The 21,734-nt window shown below is 43.6% G+C and overlaps 3 protein-coding genes across 6 annotated transcripts; all 3 read right to left on the reverse strand.

The window, feature by feature from the left end:
* Window positions 1-2,405: 2,405 nt before the first annotated feature.
* Window positions 2,406-5,581, reverse strand: si:ch211-12e13.1 (uncharacterized). Its single transcript, XM_005472965.3, has 5 exons — window positions 5,269-5,581; window positions 5,016-5,179; window positions 3,587-3,829; window positions 3,288-3,485; window positions 2,406-3,187 (listed from the first exon to the last, which is right to left on the reverse strand). Exons 1-5 carry the CDS (start codon window positions 5,502-5,504, stop codon window positions 2,997-2,999), a joined length of 1,032 nt encoding a protein of 343 aa, XP_005473022.1. The 5' UTR covers window positions 5,505-5,581; the 3' UTR covers window positions 2,406-2,996.
* A 61-nt stretch (window positions 5,582-5,642) lies between these two features.
* LOC100710589 (immediate early response 3-interacting protein 1) lies at window positions 5,643-6,769 on the reverse strand. Its single transcript, XM_003448591.5, has 3 exons — window positions 6,586-6,769; window positions 6,212-6,313; window positions 5,643-6,105 (listed from the first exon to the last, which is right to left on the reverse strand). Exons 1-3 carry the CDS (start codon window positions 6,674-6,676, stop codon window positions 6,050-6,052), a joined length of 249 nt encoding a protein of 82 aa, XP_003448639.1. The 5' UTR covers window positions 6,677-6,769; the 3' UTR covers window positions 5,643-6,049.
* Window positions 6,770-7,749: 980 nt separating this feature from the next.
* LOC100710325 (mothers against decapentaplegic homolog 2) lies at window positions 7,750-21,635 on the reverse strand. Of its 4 annotated transcripts, none has more exons than XM_019365809.2 (11): window positions 21,509-21,635; window positions 18,926-19,340; window positions 17,629-17,718; window positions 17,225-17,418; window positions 16,971-17,105; window positions 16,787-16,861; window positions 15,223-15,276; window positions 14,282-14,494; window positions 14,003-14,140; window positions 11,171-11,315; window positions 7,750-10,075 (listed from the first exon to the last, which is right to left on the reverse strand). In XM_019365809.2, the coding sequence occupies exons 2-11, from the start codon at window positions 19,159-19,161 to the stop codon at window positions 9,952-9,954; spliced, it is 1,404 nt and encodes a 467-aa protein (XP_019221354.1). In that variant the 5' UTR covers window positions 19,162-19,340; window positions 21,509-21,635; the 3' UTR covers window positions 7,750-9,951. The 4 variants fall into 4 exon arrangements, with proteins under 4 accessions (XP_019221354.1, XP_005473024.1, XP_003448638.1 ...); XM_005472967.4 differs by lacking the exon at window positions 21,509-21,635 and adding an exon at window positions 21,321-21,491 and having other exon boundaries at window positions 16,799-16,861; XM_003448590.5 differs by lacking the exon at window positions 21,509-21,635 and adding an exon at window positions 21,321-21,490.
* Between the last annotated feature and the right edge of the window lie 99 nt (window positions 21,636-21,734).

Below are 21,734 nucleotides of genomic sequence, written 5' to 3' on the forward strand. Positions count from 1 at the left end.
TGCTTCCTCCTCGGAAGACGTGTCAGTGGGATTAAGGAGGTCCTCGAAGTATTCCTTCCACCGTCTGACAATTTTCTCAGTCGACGTCAGCAGCGCACCGCCAGCACTATACACAGTGCAGGTAGAGCACCGCTTTCCCCTCCTGAGACGCCTGACGGTTTGCCAGAATCTCTTCGAGGCAGTCCGAAAGTCTTTTTCCATGGCCTCTCCGAACTCCTCCCACACCCGAGTTTTTGCTTCAGCCACTGCCCGAGCCGCATTCCGCTAGGCCTGTCGATACCTGTCAGCTGCCTCTGGAGTCCCACAGGCTAACCAAGCCCGATAGGACTCCTTCTTCAGCCTGGTGGCTCCCTTCACCTCTGGTGTCCACCATTTGGTTCGGGGATTACCACCACGGCAGGCACCAACCACCTTGCGGCCGCAGCTCAATGCAGCAGCTTCGGCAATGGAGACGCTGAACATGGTCCATTCGGACTCAATGTCCCCAGCCTCCCTCGGAATGTTGTTGAAGCTCTGCTGGAGGTGTGCGTTGAAGATCTCGCGGACTGGGGCCTGTGCTAGACGTTCCCAGCACACCCTCACTACGCGTTTAGGTGCACCGGGTCTGTCCAGCGTCCTCCCCCGCCACCTGATCCAACTCACCACCAGGTGGTGATCAGTTGACAGCTCAGCCCCTCTCTTTACCCGAGTGTCCAGAACATATGGTCGCAGGTCTGGTGATACGATTACAAAATCGATCATCGACCTGCGGCCTAGAGCATCCTGGTGCCACGTGCACTTATGGACACTCTTATGTTCGAACAAGGTGTTCGTTATGGCCAAACTGTGATTTGCACAGAAGTCCAATAACAAAACACCACTCGGGTTCAGATCAGGGAGGACGTTCCTCCCAATCACGCCCCTCCAGGTCTCGCTGTCGTTACCCACGTGAGCATTGAAGTCTCCCAGTAGGACAACAGAGTCTCCAGGTGGGGCACCTTCCAGCACCCCCCCCAGGGACTCTAAGAAGGCTGGGTACTCTGAACTGCCACTCGGCGCATAAGCGCAGATGACAGTCAGGACCCGTTCCCCGACCCTGAGGCGCAGGGAACAAACCCTCTCATCCACCGGGAAAAACCCCAACGTACCGGCAGCAAGCCGGGGGTTATTAGAATACCCACCCCAGCCCGCCGCCTCTCACCAGGGGCAACTCCAGACTGAGACAGAGTCCAGCCCCTCTCCAGGAGACTAGTTCCAGAGCCCAAGCCATGCGCAGAGGTGAGCCCGACTATATCTAGCCGGTACTTCTCAACCTCACGCACTAACTCAGGCTCCTTCCCCACCAGAGAGGTGACATTCCATGTCCCTATTGTCAGTCTTGGCAGCCGGGGATCGGTCCGCCAGGGCCTCCGCTCCTGGCCGCCGCCCGACACACAATGCACCCGACCCCTATGGCGCCTCCTGCGGGTGGTGGGCCTGCGGGAGGATGGGCCCATGTCTCCTCTTCGGGCTGTGCCCGGCCGGGCCCCATGGACTAAGGCCCGGCCACCAGACGCTCGCCCTCGGGCACCCTCCCCGGGCCTGGCTCCAGGGCGGGGCCCCGGTAACCCTATCCCGGGCAGGGTAAACTGTTCCCTCGATGTTCTTTTCATACGGGTCTTCTGAATCGCTCTTTGTCTGGTCCCTCACCCAGGACCAATTTGCCATGGGAGACCCTACCAGGGGAAAAAAGCCCCCAGACAACATAGCCCCTGGGATCCCTGTGACACACAAACCCCTCCACCACGATAAGGTAGCGATTCACGGAGATGTTGAAGGAAAAACAGTCTTTAAGATTATGTTGGACAACAATTTGGTGTAAACTAAATAAAGCTCAGACAAGGAATACAAGAATATTTACAGCAAACCCTGAGCAATGCACCAGAGTCATGAGTTACAGTACCAGGTGCACTGATGCTGAGGATACTTAATGTTGAAACTGTGTATGATCTTTCACAAGTGATTTCTTATTTTCCAGCAGTTTTTTAGGTCAGAGGCGGCTGTGCACGGGAACTGTGCACCTCAGCTCTAAATGAGAAAACCAGTGCTTTCTACTCTCTGTTCTTACTCTTACTGTTTGAGAGAGTAGCTGCTCTTTAGCTTTTTGAGACATTGTGACTTGTCACAAAGGGAAAAGCACATGCATAAATAATAAATCAAATGATGCCTGAATTCCATTTAGCTGCTTCAGCTTCAGGGTCCTGGCATTTTGCATGCTGCCATGGTTCAATGGGACACTTTAACTGATCAGAGATACAATTAATGATATTATTTCTCACAAGGAAATACCTGGAACCAGCTTATCTGCTTACTGGTAAGCACTGGAATGGTAATATAGTATATAAGTAATATTTAGTCAGAACAGAATGAAAACATCCACAAACATGCTCATTTATTCCTCATTTATTAGACACACAGCTCTCCTCTGAACAGCTGACAATGAGCCGACGAAACGAAAACAGCTGGTTATGAGCTAACATGACACTAGCTACCGTTAGGATCAAGTATCCCTAAAATCATGCGTTCCCTCTGATAAACAGCTTGATTATATTCTCACATCATATGAGAGTTAATTCACCAAGTGTCTGAATCTACTTCAAAGCAGCCAACAAGAGCAGCTGGCAGACTAATAGCAGCAAAAAACAGCAGCGCTTACGACAGAAAAGTTCAGAAAAGTTTGAAGTTATTCAACATATTCAAAAATACTGTGTACAAAAATATATTTGTTTTACACAAACAGTAGTAGAAACACACCAGCCAGCAGCAGCTGTTATGGGGTGCAGTCTAAATGTAATGGTTTTGATCTCAGGTGACTAAAACTTTTTGTTCTATAGCAGCCAGCGTAGCCAAGATTATGCACTTGAATTGGGAGCGGTAAGAAAACAGAATTCAGTTGACTGTAACCTGCCAATCTACTGAGAGTCAAACTGTTAACAGTGAAAATCTGAACAACAAATAACAACATTCTTTGTTAATCATCAACACCTAGAAATCCGTCCCACCAGGTGAGCTTTGCCCCCTCCGTGTTGCTGCATCTGAAAGCAGAGGCTTTGGGACTGATGCTTATTTCCGGGTGCCTCCCAAAAACTGACCGTCACCTTTCCTGGAACCAGCAGAGGCTCCTTAAACTGGGCAGTGACGGTGACGGGAGCTGTGATCACTTTAACCCCTGTTGGCAAAACAGAGCAATTAGCTGACATGCTAGAACAAGACAGAGCCATCCTTTATAGTGATAATTAATATTGTTATCATCTGATAAATTGCATTACCTTTGTGCTTTTCGATTTCAGCCAAGCAGACAGAGAACATCCAGAGACTCGGTGCTATGTGAGGTGTGAATCTAAAGAGCCTGGCCGGCAGAGAGAGGAGCTGACATGGAAAACTCCATCTACACTTCAGGTCGGGAGTCCAGGGAACTTTGAGCTCCACCTGCTTCAGAGTGTCTGGTGCTGGCTCATCTTCCTCACCTGCCAGGACAAAGATCAAAGTCATGGTGATCAGGTAAGTTAAAACTCATCGCTTTAAAAACACAAATATTCTGAAGGGAAATCAGCGTGACACTACTCACTCTCATTTTCATTCTTAGGTGGACATCTGATGGCTTTGTGAAGCTTGTTTTCGGAAAGCAGTGTCAGGACGCTCTCCCACACTACGCATCTGGAGCGGGAAGTAGCAGACAGACAGATGTCCACCTCCACCCCTAGATCAGTCAGCTGGTACCCCAGGACTTGCACCCGCAGGGTGAATGGACCCTTCTTCAGCTCATCGATTGGCTGAAAGGTTTTTAAAATCTGACGCACATGGACAAGACCTAAAAAAACATTTCAAACACTCAAAGTTGGATAATTTTCTTTTAAAACCTGCAGTACACATAAAATGATGAAGATTTTACTGGGAAAAACGCCTTTTTTGGTAAACAATGTAGTGAATGGACCAAGTCAAGCTTTTTAAAAAATGGTTAGTTTTCATTCCTGTCCTTGTGTTTTCCAGTGAATTTGAATTTTTTCCCCCCTCTTTTAGTTGTGACTGACTGCTTTTATGAGCAAAGTGAAATAAATGGATAAATAGATACTTTTTGTGGTTTTCCAAGGTGAGTATGTCTTCAGCAAATTAAAATGGCACTTGTGGGGTTCTTGCATTAGCTGGTTTGTCTTCTAGTGAAAGTCTTTTGAGCCTGCATTACTGGTGCCTTCGCTGTTTGTTTGAAATCCATCCGTCCATCCATTTTCTACCACGTGAAGAAAGAGTCAACTCTTCAAGGGACAAAAGACCAGGAAGGCACCAAGTCCAGATCGTGTGCCACCTTATTGCCTTAAAGTCTGCACTGATCGCCTGGCCCCATCTTGACACTGATCTTTAGCAGCTCCCCGGAGCAATTCATTAGTCATCACTGTAGGGACACTCTCCAGCACCCCACCCAGTGACTCCAAGAAGGCTGGGTACTCTGAACTGTAGTTCAACTGGGCAGTACGGGCAGTGAATCGGGGTTGAATACCCACCTCTGCTTGCTGCCTCTCACCGAGGGCAACTCTGGATTGGTACAAACTCCAGCCCCTGTCCAGCAGACTGCGGTGAGGTGAGACTGACTATATCTAGGAAGGATCTCGCAACCTCTCACCTAAGCTCAGCATCCTTCCCCACCAGAGGGGTGATGTTCCATGCCCCAGTAGCCAGCCTCAGCAACCAGGATCAGACATCGCACACGACCATTACAACTTCTCTTGTGGGTGATGAGCCCACAGTGTGGCCACTTGGGATCAATACTTTTAAATGTAGCCACAGAGTTTTGATGAATGAACCTGTAGCATTTTGTGAAACAACCAAATATTGAAATCAAAGCAATTTTGGGAATAAAATGTACCCATCAAGTTTCCACTGAGTTGAGATATCAGCAAAAGAATCAGTCTGGTTAAAGACTCCGTGTCATAGAATCATAATACTTTTTCATTCCCTGAAGAAGCTCTATAAATGTGTGTCTTATGTTATCTATGTCTTACCTGCTGGGCTGAGCCTGAAGTTTTCATGAGATAACAACATAAGGAGAAGTCTGCTGCAGAGAAACTCCGGGAAGCACAGCGGGATGTCTCTGTATTCACTGTCTGGATAATCCCAACCATAACCTGCAGCACTGCAGAACCTCCGCAACAGAGCATCCTCCACCCTTAGAGACACATACACCAACTCAAAGAGGACCTGCTCCCAGCTATTTTACAGTTCAAACGCATGCGTAAAACGTTAGGCCGCACTCACCGGCAGTTGACCACCGTATAAACAGCTTCTTGTTTCTCTGTACCGTATAAGCAGCCTGCTCTCCGGGTCACTCGTCTGCTCAGGTATTTCATGTAAACATACGCATTACTCGGAAGTTTGTCGCTATGCAGTTCGGTTGTTTTCAGCAGCTTGTGAGCGCAGTAAATGTGAACGTAAACTAAATACACGGAACATACAGACAGTGAGGCCACAATGTAACTCTGCACATTTCCCATTATCTCTTAAAATATCCATGCAGGATCACAGATACCGCTTAGCAAAGGTTAGTTCCAAGTGCATGCAACAGTACGGCAAACGCCCGGGGACAAACAGTGCGCTTTCGGCTCATCAGCAATGAAACTCACACTCAGTGACGATTTAAAAAAATCTTTACTGTCGATGCACGATCACGTATTCCACAATTATTTTACATATTTTTCAGAGTATAAATTACAGCTGTTTCAGAGTCGGTTCCTCTCACCAATTTTCTAGTACAGTGTAAAAATATTTATTTTTGCTTATCAACTGTCTGAAAAGTGCGAACTATTCAGCAATTCGTTATCTATTTATTTTTTCCAAAACGAAGGGGAGATGTCACTCTTATTGGCTGCAAAGAGAGCTTAACAAAAAACAAAACAAGACCCTCCAACAACTCATCTATAGAAATATACAAAGAGAACATTCATATCCGGGCTGAAGGGGACATTGTGTCTTCTTCAGTGGTTCCTGAGGTGACGGAGATGTCCTGACTCGTCTGTCCCGTCCCCGCTTTTAAACTTCTTCATCCAAATAGAAGCAGCAGCACAATGCAGACTGAATTCACTGCGATCAGTGGCACTACAGGGGAAAAGAACACATGACATGGTCTGAGCCAAGAGAAGTTAAAGTGATCTAAGTTACTCTGTCTGAAAAATACTGAGTGTGTGATGAAGTGGACACCCACCTCTCATGACTGTCCTGACGGAGCGGATAAGGTTCATTAGCTGGACTTTGATGCCTGGTTCATCACCAAATCCCCCGACACTTTGATCCACTCCCCAGCCAACTGAAGATGGTTAAAACGAACGGATTTGCATTAAGTAGAGTGGGAATTAAAAGTACAAAATGTAAACATATACGAACAACATAAAGTCTTCCTGTCAAATGGATAGAAGGTGGTGTAGCAACTTTAAATAAAGCGAAATCACAAACCTTTGTGCCATTTAAATTGTTCTATTGTTCTATTTGACGAGCTATTTAGCATTACCCAGCTTAAATGCTGGGCCAGTTCTATACATGACCTCTTGAGAGCCTAACATCTGAATTACAGACACTTACTTTTACTTAGAAATCTTTCTTCGTGTAGTACAGCGACAGCATTGATGCACAGAATAGCTGCTTGTATAAGAGAGTATAAGGTAAATGCCATCTTGTCTCGACAAGTAGCTAGCTAGCTATATGTTAGCTGTAGCTGGCACTATTTACATCCGGAGGCCGCTCTGCTTTGATTGGTCGTCGGGCTTAGGGAGTGGGCGGGGCGCGTCCAATCCAGAACCCTCCCGTAAGAACTGCTACGGAAGGGCTCCATCTGTCTTGCTGTCTTCAAGCAACAACTTCTGACCCTAACACCTACTGGTAGATATTTGCCTCTTGGGCATTTGTGAGAAATTTTTCTTTTATATTTTTGTAGCGTTTACTCATAGTTTGGTTAGGCTCAGGAGAAGACTATTTCTGTTAAATTTATTTTTAGAAGCCTGTCTGACAGAAAACCATGAAGCCAAACCCCCTCAATGTACAGGCAGCTGAGAACAAGGCCTCTTTCTGAAATCTGGCTTTTCACGCACAAAAAGTGAATAACAGTTAGCTTTTCACAATCTGCTCCTCACTCATTTAAAACTTGACCAAAACAAGATGCAAATGTATAACCAAGAGCTAAAGAGTTTAGTAATTGTTGTTTGACAGAGCCGTGGGAAATGTCTTGAGGATGCCCCCACCACCCCAGAAAAAACAAACAAAAAACCGTGGCAGTTGGCAGGTACGGGCTGCTGCAGTATCCCTACTTCCCACGGCCTTGTTTGACGAGTATTATGTGCAACATAGCCTCAAAACACCACTTTATGCAGGATGTTTCCTCCTGTAATATCTCATGATGTTATTATGGTGTCATTATTAATGTATATGTCACGGCTGGCATGGTGGATAACTTCGTAGGGCATGTAATGTGTCTAAAACAAGACATTTAATGGTGGAATTTATTTTTCCCCCCATGTATAACCTGAACATGCAAACTTAGCCCTATATTTTCCACAGCTCCAATTTGTATTTGAGTGTTACTTACGGAAATGTACCACTGTCCACAAGCTGCCTTTGATGAAAATGTCATCAGCTGCCTGTAGTAATCTCTACTTGAATTTGATGATTCAAATTGTAGGACCTTGGAGATAAAATCAGTGTTGTACAAATTCTCTCAACTCCTCGATTTAAGAAACACAAGAGGCTGAATCATGAGAATAAAAATCTTTATTAGTGTTTTATGAAGTCTGCATAATATGCGCACGCCTGAGAAGCTTATGGTCAGGAAAAAAAAGGAAAAAACAAAAGAGAAAAATAACTGCTCTATCAATACCGCCCTCTACTGGTAAGACAACTGCCACATCTACTGTACTGACTGCTTTGCAAAAAGATTACTGTTAAATACACACATACTGTACTACTGTTATGTATATATGTATATGCATGTCTGGTCCACGTCAGTTTTTGTAATGCAATTTTTTTTTTTTTTTTCACATTCATATGTTGTAGGCCAAAGTCAAAACAATGTAACACTGGACCCTAACACTTGGTTCAGTTCCCCAAATCCAAACTTCACTAGGTGCACTTAAAGTACAATCACTACTGCCATATGGTAAACATCTTTTGGGGGCGGGGACATGTTAAACTCGCAACAGCCACAAAATGAGTTGAAGCCATAAAAGTCTTGTTGTACATACTGTATTTTATAGACAGAACAAGTACGATACAAACACTAACACAGAATGTCCCAGTGTGCAGGCACATTCGCTCCTCTCATGGGAGAAAATAAACACTCTCCTTCCGACGCTCCTGTAACATTTTGAAAGCCAATTATATCTGGTTCATCTTAACCTGCCTGCCGTAAGCACCAGAAGGCTACAAGAGGTCACGTGTGTTTTTCCAAAAATGAAAGGGGGCAGGAAGAAAATAAAATAAAATTGAAGCTGAATGAACAAATGGCCATTACAAAGTTTTACATGCCACTGGAATCATTCAAACCATTACAGAAAAGTTGATTTCAGGCAAATCTGTTGCTGTTTTAGTGTACTTTAAATGCACCAGATTTTTTCAGAAGAGACAAAGGGTAGATACAGGCTGCACATCATGTGTGGCAGTGATGTTTTTTTTTCCTTAAACCAAGACAAAGAGCTGCTTAGAAAGTTTTGAGGGAGAGAAAAAAAAAAATATATGAAGGAATGATGCATGCCCTCCATGTCACTTTGGAAACAACTGTGGTCTTTATAATATTATTTTAATAAAAAGTGAACGACAGAAATTTTAAGTATATTTATATATAAAAATACATGAGAATACAAAAGTAGCAAAACAATGGGGATATAGGCTAAAAACAGAATGAATTCATTCATTGAAACCTTCAAATTCTCCCAGTGAACCGCTCTCTACTTCACCTTGGAGAGTCCCAGGACTCCCAGTGTCTGTCAAAAAAAGAAGCTTTTTGATTAACAGCTGATATTCTCTGGTCCCTGCCCAGTGCACCCTGCAAAGCCTGGCCCACCACCTCTTCAGCTTCCATACCAGGCTGTTCAAGTGGGGGATGTAAATCGACTAAACCAAGGACACATAAGAGTGCCATATAATGACAAAAATCATAAACTCTTGTCAGACTGAGTTAGCACTTCGTTTTTGAAATATTTATTCAACCAACACTCTTTTCTCCATTACGAGGAATGTCTTATAACGACACCCATCAACACTTAAAATAAAACTAAAATAAAATAAAAAAACAAACAAAAACTGAGGTGTGTGTGTGTTTGTGTGTGTGTGTGCGCGTGTGTGTGTGAGGAAGGGGTGTTCTGGCAAAGACAATCAAATCACTTTTTAACAAAAACAAAACAAAAACACCGTGGCGTTTCCTTGAGGGGAACGGCCACCAAGGCCATCATTTCTTCACTAAGCCACCTCCCCCTGACAAGAGACGGGGCCGAGTTTCCCAGAGAAAAGTAAACTTATGTTAACAATGTTTGGGGTAGGCTTAAAAAAAGAAAAAGAAATCATGTTACTCATACAAGCAATCTTCAAATACTGAGAAACTATTCACAGATATTTTTGGTATCTCCTCTACCTCCCAGACTAAAAACCAATATACATTTTATTTGTACCACAAATAGATCTAATATTAAGGTTTTGGGAAAACAGTTTTAACAAGGTGCATGACATAGAGGGGTAACAAAGTGCCAATTTTTTTTTTGTTGTTTTACTCAAAAGTCTGTATCTGTGTGTGTGTGTGTGTGTGTGAAGTTAAAAGAGGGATGTGGAACTGGGCCACAAATACTATGAAGTATGTCACAGAAAAATCAATCTGTGGGGTTTCCTTTTTTAAAATGAAAGGACTCACATGTTTAGAATTTAATGAGCTTTATAATGGGCTTTTTTGAGGGGGAGGGGGCTATTTTAGGACATACTGGAGCAGCGTGCGGATGGGGAACCCATCTGGGTCAGAACTTTGTCCAGCCACTGCAAGGGCCCGTTCAAATGCAGCTCGATCCAGCAAGGAGTGCTTGTGACAGTCTGCCGCCTGGAAAATAAAGATACTTTCATGAGCTGACATAGCCTTTTTATGTTTCACGACATGTGACTTATGATGCTTTATGACGAGCTTTGTTATGTGAAGCACCCATTTATACAACCAGGAAGAGGATGTTGTGGTTTGCAGCTCTCTACTTTAAATTCTTGAATACTAATTGAAAATCTGATCACACATCCCTGGAATAACCTGAACCACTTGCATCCCATGTGATGGAAATGGTTCAGGTCATTATTAGTTGATGTCACTAATAATGGCTCAAACTGCATGCATTAAAAAAAACAAACAAAAAAACATTTACCGCCTTTGTTAATCAGCAACAGAAATAATTGGTTAAACTTTTCATCACTAATTAGTTGTACAGTGCCCGTTAGGGGCCGGTCCACATCCTGTCTGTGGTTGGCTCTAAGCTGTTATAAAGCTGCCCTCCTGCCCTGTGAACCAGCTCAGTCCTGCAGTTATTTTGTTACAGAAGAATCATTTCTTGCATCTAGTGTGTGTTGGAGCAAGCTGTAAAGCAATGCATAAAATGCCTCAGTAGTTTAAGTACTGCTGAATTGTGTAGCTCTTTGCAGTATAAAGGATATTATTGAAAGTTTGAAATGATTCTTTAACACACAATATTTGTACTCAAAGAATTTAACCTTTATTTTATGGAGCTTACCATTATTCCTTTTTACTTTTTGTTTACTATGTGGTTTTATATTTTATTGCTCTTTAATTAGAAAGTACTTTGGGCAACTATGCTGTTTTCTAAAGTGCTCTGTGAATAAACTCAGATTGGACTCTTTAACTTGGGCTCATTTTTGGCTGTTCTATGAACGCTCTGTTTGGATAAGTCTGTGTTGTTTTTTGCCTCAAGCTTGATTAACAAATTAGTCACCAGGAACAAAACTGATAGCAAAGGAAGCAAAACTTTTACTCCATGACTCTGCAGTAATAAGGCCCACAAAGGACCATAGGGTGCAACTAAAGTTTGGCGTAAGAGGCTCCAGTAAGATTAACTGTTAAAGTTTCAAATCAAATTTCCACACATTAAGTATGACTACATCCCATGATGCCCACAGTTTCTGGACCAGTGCTCACCTGTACTCAGCTCCCCAGCCTTTGACAAAGCTCATGCGGATAGTGCACATCCTGGTGAGTTGGTAGACGGCCTCAAAGCCCTGGTTGACTGACTGAGCCAGCAGAGCTGCAAATTCCTGGTTGTTAAAGATTTTTAGGTTACAACCTGAAAGGACAAAGAGAAAAACGGGACCGTCGGTTTTCGCTGGTTGTAAAAGATGAATCATAATGAGACTTTGGTTGGAAATGGTCTGTTATTGTTTTTGCTGTGGATAATTATTAATTACACAGACCTTATGTGGTGATTCTGCTGGCCTTCACCAGTTAGTGAGTCGATTAATTTAGCAAGTTTTTAATTCCTCTTTTCCCACAGAACTCCTTTAAAGACTTTTTATTCTGATATACTGTGAATTAGCATTCTGAGTACATGGCAGAGAAGTGGACTTTGAGAGGTGATATGAAAGGTTGCTATGGAAGCAGTGACACTGGGGGTGATCTGTGTGGGAGGTGATCTGTGACGACCACGGAGAGGACATCGACAGCCTTACTACATGCATTATTGACTATATTAATTTCTGTGTGGATAACACCGTACCTACCAGGACTGTGCGGTGTTTCTCCAACAACAAACCTTGGATTACCCCAGAAATTAAAGTCGTCCTCAAGCAGAAGAGGAGGGCCTTCAAATCCAAAGACAAAGAGGAGTTGAAAAGGGTGCAGAGAAAGCTGAGGGGACTGATAAGGAATGGGAAGGACAGCTACAGGCAGAAGATGGAGAACCAGCTTCAGCAAAACAATGTTGGTGAAGTCTGGAGAGGGCTCAGAACCATCTCAGGCCACAAACATCAGAACGCTCTGCCTGGGAGGGATGTGAGGTGGGCAAATGAACTGAATCATTTCTTCAACAGATTTGATTCAGCCATGAGGCAGTCTCCAACATCGGCTGCAAACTCACCCACCCCCACTGCTGCTGTTCCACCTCTGACACCTCAGACACTTCACACCTCCTCTATTCACCCTGCTCACTCCTCTCCACCCCCAACAACAGCATCCAATACACAATCAACACAAGGCTCCAGCCTGTCTCTCTCAACCACCCAGGTTAGGAGGGAACTGAGGAGGATTAAAGCCAAGAAGGCAGCGGGCCCAGATGGCATCAGCTCAAGGGTCGTCAGGTCCTGCGCAGACCAACTGTGTGGGGTGATGGAGCGCATCTTCAACCTGAGCCTGAGGCTGGGGAGAGTCCCACAGCTCTGGAAAACCTCCTGTGTTGTACCAGTGCCAAAGACTTCACGCCCCAAGGACCTCAACAGCTACAGGCCGGTGGCTCTAACATCCCACCTGATGAAGACCCTGGAGTGGCTGGTCCTGGCTCAGCTTCGGCGCCTGGTGAGCTCATCACTGGACCCACTTCAGTTTGCCTACCAACCTGGCATTGGAGCGGATGATGCCGTCATTCACCTCCTACATCGTTCCCTTGCTCACCTGGAGACCGCTGGGAGCACTGTGAGAATCATGTTCTTTGATTTCTCCAGTGCCTTCAACACTATTCTTCCCTCGGTTCTGAAGGACAAGCTGGAGAACTCTGGAGTGGACCATCACCTCACTACCTGGATTTTGGACTACCTCACCGACCGACCACAGTATGTGAGGACTCAGGGCTGTGTGTCGGACAGGGTCGTCTGCAGTACGGGGGCCCCACAGGGAACGGTTCTGGCTCCGTTCCTCTTCACCATCTACACTGCAGACTGCTCCCACAACTCCACCCAGTGCTTCCTGCAGAAGTTCTCTGATGACTCTGCAATAGTCGGCCTCATCACTGATGGGGACGACAAGGAGTACAGAGGACTGACTCAAGACTTTGTGGACTGGTGCCAGCTGAACTACCTCCAGATCAACGCCAGTAAAACCAAGGAGCTGGTGGCAGACTTCCGCAGGCACAAGCATCCTCCACTGCAACCACTGAACATCCAAGGTATGGACATTGAGGCTGTGGACAGCTACAGGTACCTTGGTGTTCATCTGAACAACAAACTGGACTGGACTCATAACTCAGACGCCCTCTACAGGAAAGGGCAGAGCAGGCTGTACCTGCTGCGGAGACTCAGGTCGTTTGGAGTGGAGGGCCCACTCCTGAAGACCTTCTATGACTCTGTGGTGGCCTCAGCCATCTTTTACGGTGTGGTCTGCTGGGGTGGCAACATCTCTGCCGGGGACAGGAAGAGACTGAACAGGCTGATCCGAAGGGCCAGCTCTGTTCTGGGATGCCCTCTGGACCCAGTGGAGGTGGTGAGTGACAGGAGAATGGTGGCTAAGCTGTCATCACTGCTGGACAACATCTCCCACCCCATGCAGGAGACTCTGACAGCACTGAGCAGCTCCTTCAGTGGGAGACTGCGGCACCCACGGTGTGGGACGGAGAGATTTCGCAGGTCTTTCCTCCCCACTGCTGTCAGACTCCACAACAAAGACTTCAACTGATCAAACACACACATCCACACATGTGCAATAACACTAAGTGCAATAATCTTTTTCTGACATAGTTGTATTTTTACTCAGTTCTATAAAGCATTTGCATTCTATTTTTATCCTATTGTATATTTTATTCTATTTATTCTACTGTATATAGTATTTTATTTTATTCTATTCTGTACAGTATTTTATTCTTATTGTATTCTAATTTTGCTATATAACTTTTGCACTGTCCGCTTCCTGCTGTGACAAAACAAATTTCCATAATAAAGGTTATCTTATCTTATCTTAATTTCAATTTTCACCTTAAAGCAGGATGCTACACAATTTCAAGAGATAGAGAGAAACTTTTATCATCATACTTCTTCTTAAGCATCTCACCTGGAGGAATTTTACACACTGTTGCTGGATGCCAACCATACCGCTGGTTGCAGTTTGGACTCTGGACAAAGATGGCGCTATCACTCAGGCACTCAGCAAATACTTCCCCCCCAATATAGTAGAGTCTAACTCCTCTTCCTGTGAACACAGATAGAACCCAGTTACTCACATAATTCAGTATGTCTGAATATGTAAAGAAGGTAATTTTGAAGGCTGAAAGTGCAACAGGTTTCCTACACACAGTTATACATTCCTAACACATACTGAGCTGTGCCATACCTATGTGCCTTCGGGTCATCTCTACAGTGGCATTCCTGTTAACATTAGACAGCAGGCCCAGGCAGAAGCGTTCAGAGTTTGATGGATCTGTGAATCCATCCACTGTCAGCGAGGGCTGAGAGGCGTGAAACGTCTCCCCGACGCGCTGGTTCAGCTCATAGTACGCTATAGAGCACCAGAAGGCCGGCTCCGAGTAAGTCACTGGCTGCAGGTCTGCAGGAGAAGCAAAACTACACATCAGGTACGAAAGAATCACAGAGCATGTCTGCACTGAAAGAAGAGCAAAGACCAGCACTGAAAAGTTTTCTCTGTGTGTGCACAGATGTGTCTGCTTTCCTACTGACAGGCAACCACAAGACCCATCCAAAACCACCACCTCACTAATTTATTATCATGATTGTGATTACCAGCAAAAACCCCGCCCTATGTGTAGGTTTTGCCAAGCCTGCGGCACTTGTTCGCTTCACTCATGTATGCAAACACAGACTTGTTAATTTATCATGCTGTTTTTTTAAATCTTCATTACACAGTTGTACATAGAGAGATGCCAAAAAACACCAAATAACTGAATAAAAAATGTATCCTGTTCTTTGTAAGCTAAATATTTACTGTAAAAGCCAAAGTCATTAAGTACAGGGACTATTAGATTAGTAGATAAACTTTAGATTTTGTGCCTTCCTGCTTTTAAAACCGCCATTATTAAACCACTTCCCAATCATACTTTAATGTGAAAGTTACTTCAATGGCCTTTCGCTGGTCAGCTTACTGCCTATTTATCAGGCAATCTTTCACTCAGGTCATTACTGCCTGCCCATCTACACTTGTGTTTTTTTTATAACAAATTTAATTTCATTTATTTTCACATGGCTCCCTTCCACTCTGTCAAATTTAACATATTCAGTTGCACAATTTGTTTGAGTAGAGTTAAAAACAACACTTACCCATGCTGTGATTGACAGGAGACAGAGTGCTGGGGGAGAGCTCTGCTGGAGAACCTAACCAGAAAACAAGAAGTCATTGGTGTGGATGCATTAAAATGCAAAAAGGTGGACTATATCTTATAATGAACCTGGTGGCTGTCTTGCAAAGAAAAGCCAAAAGGATACCATAAAACTCATCTGTTTGCTTTACAGTGAACAGAAGAGATGCTGTCTACTGTTGCCATAACACTCGATCTGTACATCTTCTAGATGAGAAGATAAAGTTTGAGCTACAGCTTCTTTCACTGCACTAAGGGTGAAATGGATTAGTTATAAAACAGTAAGCAGCTCGCTGCTGCAGTTGAGGTTATCATTAACAGCACACCAAGCTACTTTATTCTTACATCCATTTCCAGAACAAGACACCGAGCGCTGCTATAGAATCTTACAAAATTAAACATTTAACTTCTGTGATACAAACTTTAAATGCTTTTCTAATGTTTGCTCACGTTTCTGTGGAAAAAAAAATCTAAAAAGATTCAATCTGGATTTTGTCCCTGCCCCCCTCTTTAAGAAATTGGGGGATACGACACATTTTAACCCTCTGAGGTAAAACAAAGGGGGAAGCGCAACAGGTAGAATCAAGGTGGAGGATTGAATCAAGACGCTTTCAATAAAGAACAAGCACCGACAGATTGATGCAGGGTGCTACAGTGTGTCTGACAATAACAACAGCTTTAAAACTGTTCTTATTCATGCGTTCCTGTGTTGTATATACATACCCATGTCTGAATGACACCAAGCTCTCACTTTAGTGGCCTGATAAGCGCTTGGTACAGTCACCTTTGAACCAGTAAATGAGTAAGACTGTTGCGTCAAGATATTACAGTCTAAAACTATGTGTTACTATGAGCATACTTGATCTAGGATGGGCTTTGATGGACAGATCATGTTGGTACTAATCCATCGTGACAAATAATCACCAGGTTGGCACCACCTTAACTTAGTGGGTGATCAGGCGACTACGTGGCACATGGTAGTGCAGCGGCACAGGTTAGAGTCTGACCTGTCGCCCTTTACTGCATGTCTTCGTCTTCTCCCTCTCTCTCCCTACTTTCTTGTCCATCTTCACTGCTCTACCATCCAATAAAGGCAAAAATGCCCAAAAATGATCTTAAGAAAATTATTATAATAATCATCAATCAAAACTCAGTACCTTCAGTTATCAACTTAAATCACTCAAACAAGTTATATATGGTAAGTGGACTGGTGACTGGTCCTTATATAGAACCTTCCCACTCTACCTGAGCACTCAAAGCACTCTATACAACGTGCCTCATTCATTTACCCCTACATAAAAGCAAGCTTTTTTAATCTAACATTCACACTCCAACGAACGCATCGGAGAGCATCTCGGAGTTCAGTATCTTATCCAAGGATACTCTGACATGCAAACTGGAGCAGGCGGGGATCGAAGCACCAACCTTCCAACTTGCATCCAGGTATAACCTGCAGCTATTGCGACTCATCTGACTAGTGATGTGAGACAGACAGGAAAAGAAGGAGGACCACTAGTCTAGGGTACCTGTGTCCATACTTTGATTCATCTGCTGATCACTGGCCTCCCCATCCTCACTGATGTAGCCTGGCGGAGGTGTTTCTGTTGAAACACACACACAAAAAGTGATCTTGAACAAATCTTGAAAGCATGTCTTCTCTCAAATCACATTTTCTTTCCCGACATGATGCAAATACAAAAGCAAACTCACCTGGTATATAATTGTTTGGAGGTTCGATTCCTGTTGGAAAATTTGTGTTCTCAGGTATGGAATGAGTGTAGTCATCTAGAGGTGGCAGCTCTGGCAGGATTTCTGAGTGTCTTGGCACGAGAACAGGAGGCAGCACTAAAGTGTTGGGGAAAAATTACCAGAAGAGATTTACATATTTAGAAAAATGGCTTTAAAATGTTGCTGCTCACCATTCATTACAACTTCTCATGTTCAAACGGCATGATTTGGCTCACCTGGGGTCTCCACCCTCTGGTAGTGGTAAGGGTTGATGCAGACTTCGTCCTTCTTGAGGTGGAAAGCATACTCACAGGCCTCAATGGCACGCAGCTCGTGGTGGCTGTGAAGGTCTGGCCATCGCCACAAACGGCAGTAGAGAACATGGGGAAAGCCCTTCCTGTGGGAGACCTGCAGACGGCCGTCCAAGGATCTGATTGAACAGCAGACAGGAGATGGTGGTGAGACGGGCAGAACACAGGGGAGGTAGAGGGGGAGGAGTGATACATAATATGGCCAGGTAGGAGAGGTAATGGAGATGGATTGACGAGAAACAAGGATGTTCTCAACAACCGTCACCTCCAACACTATGATGACAACTCTCCCACATCAAAGTTGTATACACAATAGTTGAGATAGTCACCTGGTTTGGTCAGGGTAGTTGTAAAGGCCTGATGTATCCCACTGTTCTATCGTATTTGGTGTACTCAGTCCCCATATTTCAGAGCAATTGCTGCGCACAGAGAAAACAACAAAAACAAAAACAAAAAACAAATGATAAACATGGGACATGACTCATTCAGAAATATCAGTATGGGTATGTAAACACTAAAAGGCCTCTTTTATTGGAGTCTCATGGCAAAGGAAAGACATCAAATTTTAGCTATGAAAATGAAAGATGGGAACTTCAAATAAGAGAAGCCTTTTTCAACCGAATCAAGGGAGAGAGAAAAAAAAAAAAAAAGCAAAACCCAAACATGGAATTTGCTAGCATGCACAATGAGTGAGACAAAGGGCATTCTTCACATTGTGGCATTGTATCAAACACTGAAAATAACTCTCTCACTACGATTGTTTATGTCAGAACTTATCTGGAGACATTCAAACAAACACTGAAGACACACAATGGCACAAGAGAAGGGGTGGGGGTGGCAACCTTGGCAAAAAAGAAAAAGAAGAAAAAACCTTTCCATTCTCAAAACACTGACAAGAAAATGGACAGAAAAATGTGAAATCAAGAAGAATGGAGAGTAGTTGCTTCTGAATAACAGGACAATAACAGATGCTACACATTATAAGCTAAAAATACACAACAACATGCATTAGACTTTGTGATTGTAGTGGGATCTCTAAACTGACATTTAAAGTTGGAGTCGTCTGGCTCAAGACAAAGCAGGAAATCCATTTTTGTCCACTAACCACAGAAACTTTTAGCTCATAACATCAAGAAGTGTTATTAGCAATTTCTACTGCAGGAAGCTGCATGATTGCAACCTAATGTCAAAGTCACACCTATTAAAGTCACTAAACACTAAACACTATAAAACAAACCAGTATAAGTACAGCTGCTTGAATGATGTTACTTTTGGCTGACGTAGATATCATTTCATTCACACTGAGCCAGTCACTCTATCACTAAAACATAAATGTCCTAGAACAACTCTCAGGAGATAAAAAAAAAAACAGTTATCTATAGACATCCAAACATTTGATGTGGTACTTGGTGGAACATCATTGAAAGATGTCTGTTAACACTGTGTTCCCACTGAATGCAAGTCTGGGTCATCAAGGCTGGCTGACAAAGATCCACATCAATTGAGCTTTCAAAGTTTATCTTCCATGGGACTAATACAAACTGTCTAACAGCAAATTTAATATAAGCTTTTAGTCACAGAAACATGAAAGAGCAGAATCAACAACAATCAGCAGTATTATTGTACCTGGGGATGGTAACACACTTTGTGTTACAGTTCTGTGTGGTGATGGCCTTCTCGAGCTCATCTAGCTGACCCGTCTTCTTCAGCTTCTTCACTAAGCTCTTCACGGCCTTCTCGCACCATTTCTCCTCTTGTCCGTTCTGCTCTGCGCCGCCTGCTCCTCCTGGGCCACTAGTCGATTTCTTCCAGCCCAAAAGCCTCTTCACCACAGGAGGGGTGAATGGCAATATGGAGGACATCTTAAGCTGGACAAGCCAGGAGTCTCCACAGGACTTAATACAAGTTTTCTCTCACACACAGAGAAGAGGGGACTGGGAGCTACAGTTTCGGGCCCTTGCTCTCAGGAGCCCCTCTACTGACCACTGAGTCACAGGATGAACTCCACTGCTAGCAGTGTATACTCAGAAGAGACGGACACCTTGGGGGAGAGGCATACACAAAGTACATTATTACAAATAAAACTACAGAAAAACAAGTTGAATTAAGCTTATAAAAATAACAGACAGGCATATACAGTGAAATGCTAAAGTCTTGAGCTACCCTTCATGTCTTTATATTTTTTCTAGGAAAATGGAAAATAAGTGTAGTGATTAACTAAAATGTGTGCCAACATAAACAGAAATGAAATACAGTTTATAAGGCAAGAACTTTTAGGGTCTTTAAGTATTCTTCGGGAATAATTCTCTAGGATTCCCGAAGGACATTTGATGGTATTCTTTGGATTGTGTCTGCCTTTTGTTCTGTTCTCTCTCAAGATGATCCTATGCTTGTTCAATAATGCTGAAGTCAAGGATCTGTGGAGGCCAGTCCATGACTGACTTTGCTCCACTGTGTGTTTTTTTAACCAGAAATGGTTTTACTGCACTGTCGTGTCGTGTTGTAAAATTAACCAGCAACCAGTCCGATTTGCTCTTGATGGTACTTAGTGCCTTAATGCCTGTCATTTCACCGGTTTTGACAAGATACCAAACACTGCTACTGGAAATGTAGCCCCAAGCCATGACAGAGCCTCCACCATGTTTTACAGATTGCTGTAGATGCTCACTAATATACCATATCTGTATTTATTCATACAACAAAAACAAAAACAAAAAAATCAAATTTGAATTCACCAGTCCATAAGACCTGTTGCCACTGATTTCCAGTCCAGTTCTTGTGTAATGTGGCATACCATAGCTATTTCTACTTAATACTAGTTTATGCTGGCAAGTCATCGTTTGCATTTCTCAAATACTTAACTAAAGGAATGGGAACAAGTTGTGTTTTGAGGCTGACTAAAGACACACTTAAGGCATCACTTAAGATACAAGTATGTATGAAAGAGTCATAGGTCAGTGTGACAAACAACAAACAAAGAAAGGGACAGGGTCTAGGCTAATAAATTAGTGAAAAGGGAGCCAATATCCAAAGAAAACCTTTGAAACACTTTCAGAAAGCTCGGAGAACTACTGTTCAAAACCACTTAAAAAACAAAAACAAAGAGACAAAGTCTTGCTCCTTAGAAGCAAAATGTTAAGAAATCGGGGCGGGCTCAAGCACACTATTGTACTAGACACCGTTACTTCAAAAAGAAATAAGCAGGACTGTTTTGTCAGCAGCACTGCCTCTTGTGTGAAGTAAAGAAATGCCCACCTGATGTTAGCTAGTCACAAACACTGCCTGGCACCTCAACTATTTAGCTTGCAAAACAATGAAGTTAGCAGACCGGGTGTGTCTCTTCCGTGCCCAGAAATAAGCACGACAAACTGTTAAAGAGCGCTGTGAATCGTATCAAATTAATGTGAGAATATTTTGTGACAGCCAGTTAGTGCTAACACTAACTGGCTTTGGAAGGCCGGCTGCTAGCAGCCTGATAGGGGCCCTGCCTGGATCAAGTCACCACCAAATCACTTTATAAGAGCTAGCTTGCAAATTTTTGTAATAAATCAAGCAAAGAGCGAAATGCAAATAAAAGCCATAGCTAATGAAATTCAATAAACCATAGGTAGTTTACGGAGAATTCATAATCTAGCTAAGGCAGCTAACGTTAGCTTAAGCAAGCTAGCTGCCAGCTTGTTATCAAAAATCCTTTTGTTGTGATCCACGAAACAGCCTCCTATGCGCAACAGTCAAGTCGCGCTACTTTTCTACCTATCATCAGGCAGTCAAATACAGATAAGACACAATTTACCCAATCTCACAAAATGTCACCATACAGGTATACACAATGTAGTCTATCAGTTGAATAAAGCTACCCAATCTCTGTGTCTTTTACTCAAACACAGTAAAATGAGCTAGCATCTTGGACGAACTCTTCCAAACTGAGCCCTGTCTCCCGCTGGCTAACGGAGCTACATCTCCCACACAAAACAACATGCTTCAAAGTCAAGAAAGCCGCTCTAAACGTTCCAATAATTACCCCAGTCTGAAAATTCCAGCTTCCAGTTTCCGAGGAAGAGATGTGCACCTCTCTAAACGCCTTGGTGACATAAAAATACATGAACGGTGCTGTACTGCAGCTAATTTTGACAAGGCTCTTCTCAACTTGCCACCAATGCTACACAAGCTAGTTAGCTAGGTTAGCTAGACCGGAACAACACAACAAACCTGTTGGCTACGGGCAAGGGCTTAGGCCCACCTATCAAAAACGTGATTGGAGGATCGGACGAAGACGTAACTGAATACTGGCTCTTGTCCTTGACAATCTTCTTTGTTTATTTGACAGCATGTGTTTATATCTGTCATCGTTTACGGAGGATTGGAGGCAAAACCAGTTCATAGCAGCATTTTTTTTTTAACTATTCCTTGGGTTATCATTATTTACATTTCCGCA

This window comes from Oreochromis niloticus, linkage group LG12 (genome assembly GCF_001858045.2).
Source record: "Oreochromis niloticus isolate F11D_XX linkage group LG12, O_niloticus_UMD_NMBU, whole genome shotgun sequence".
NCBI classification, from domain to species: Eukaryota; Metazoa; Chordata; class Actinopteri; order Cichliformes; family Cichlidae; genus Oreochromis; species Oreochromis niloticus.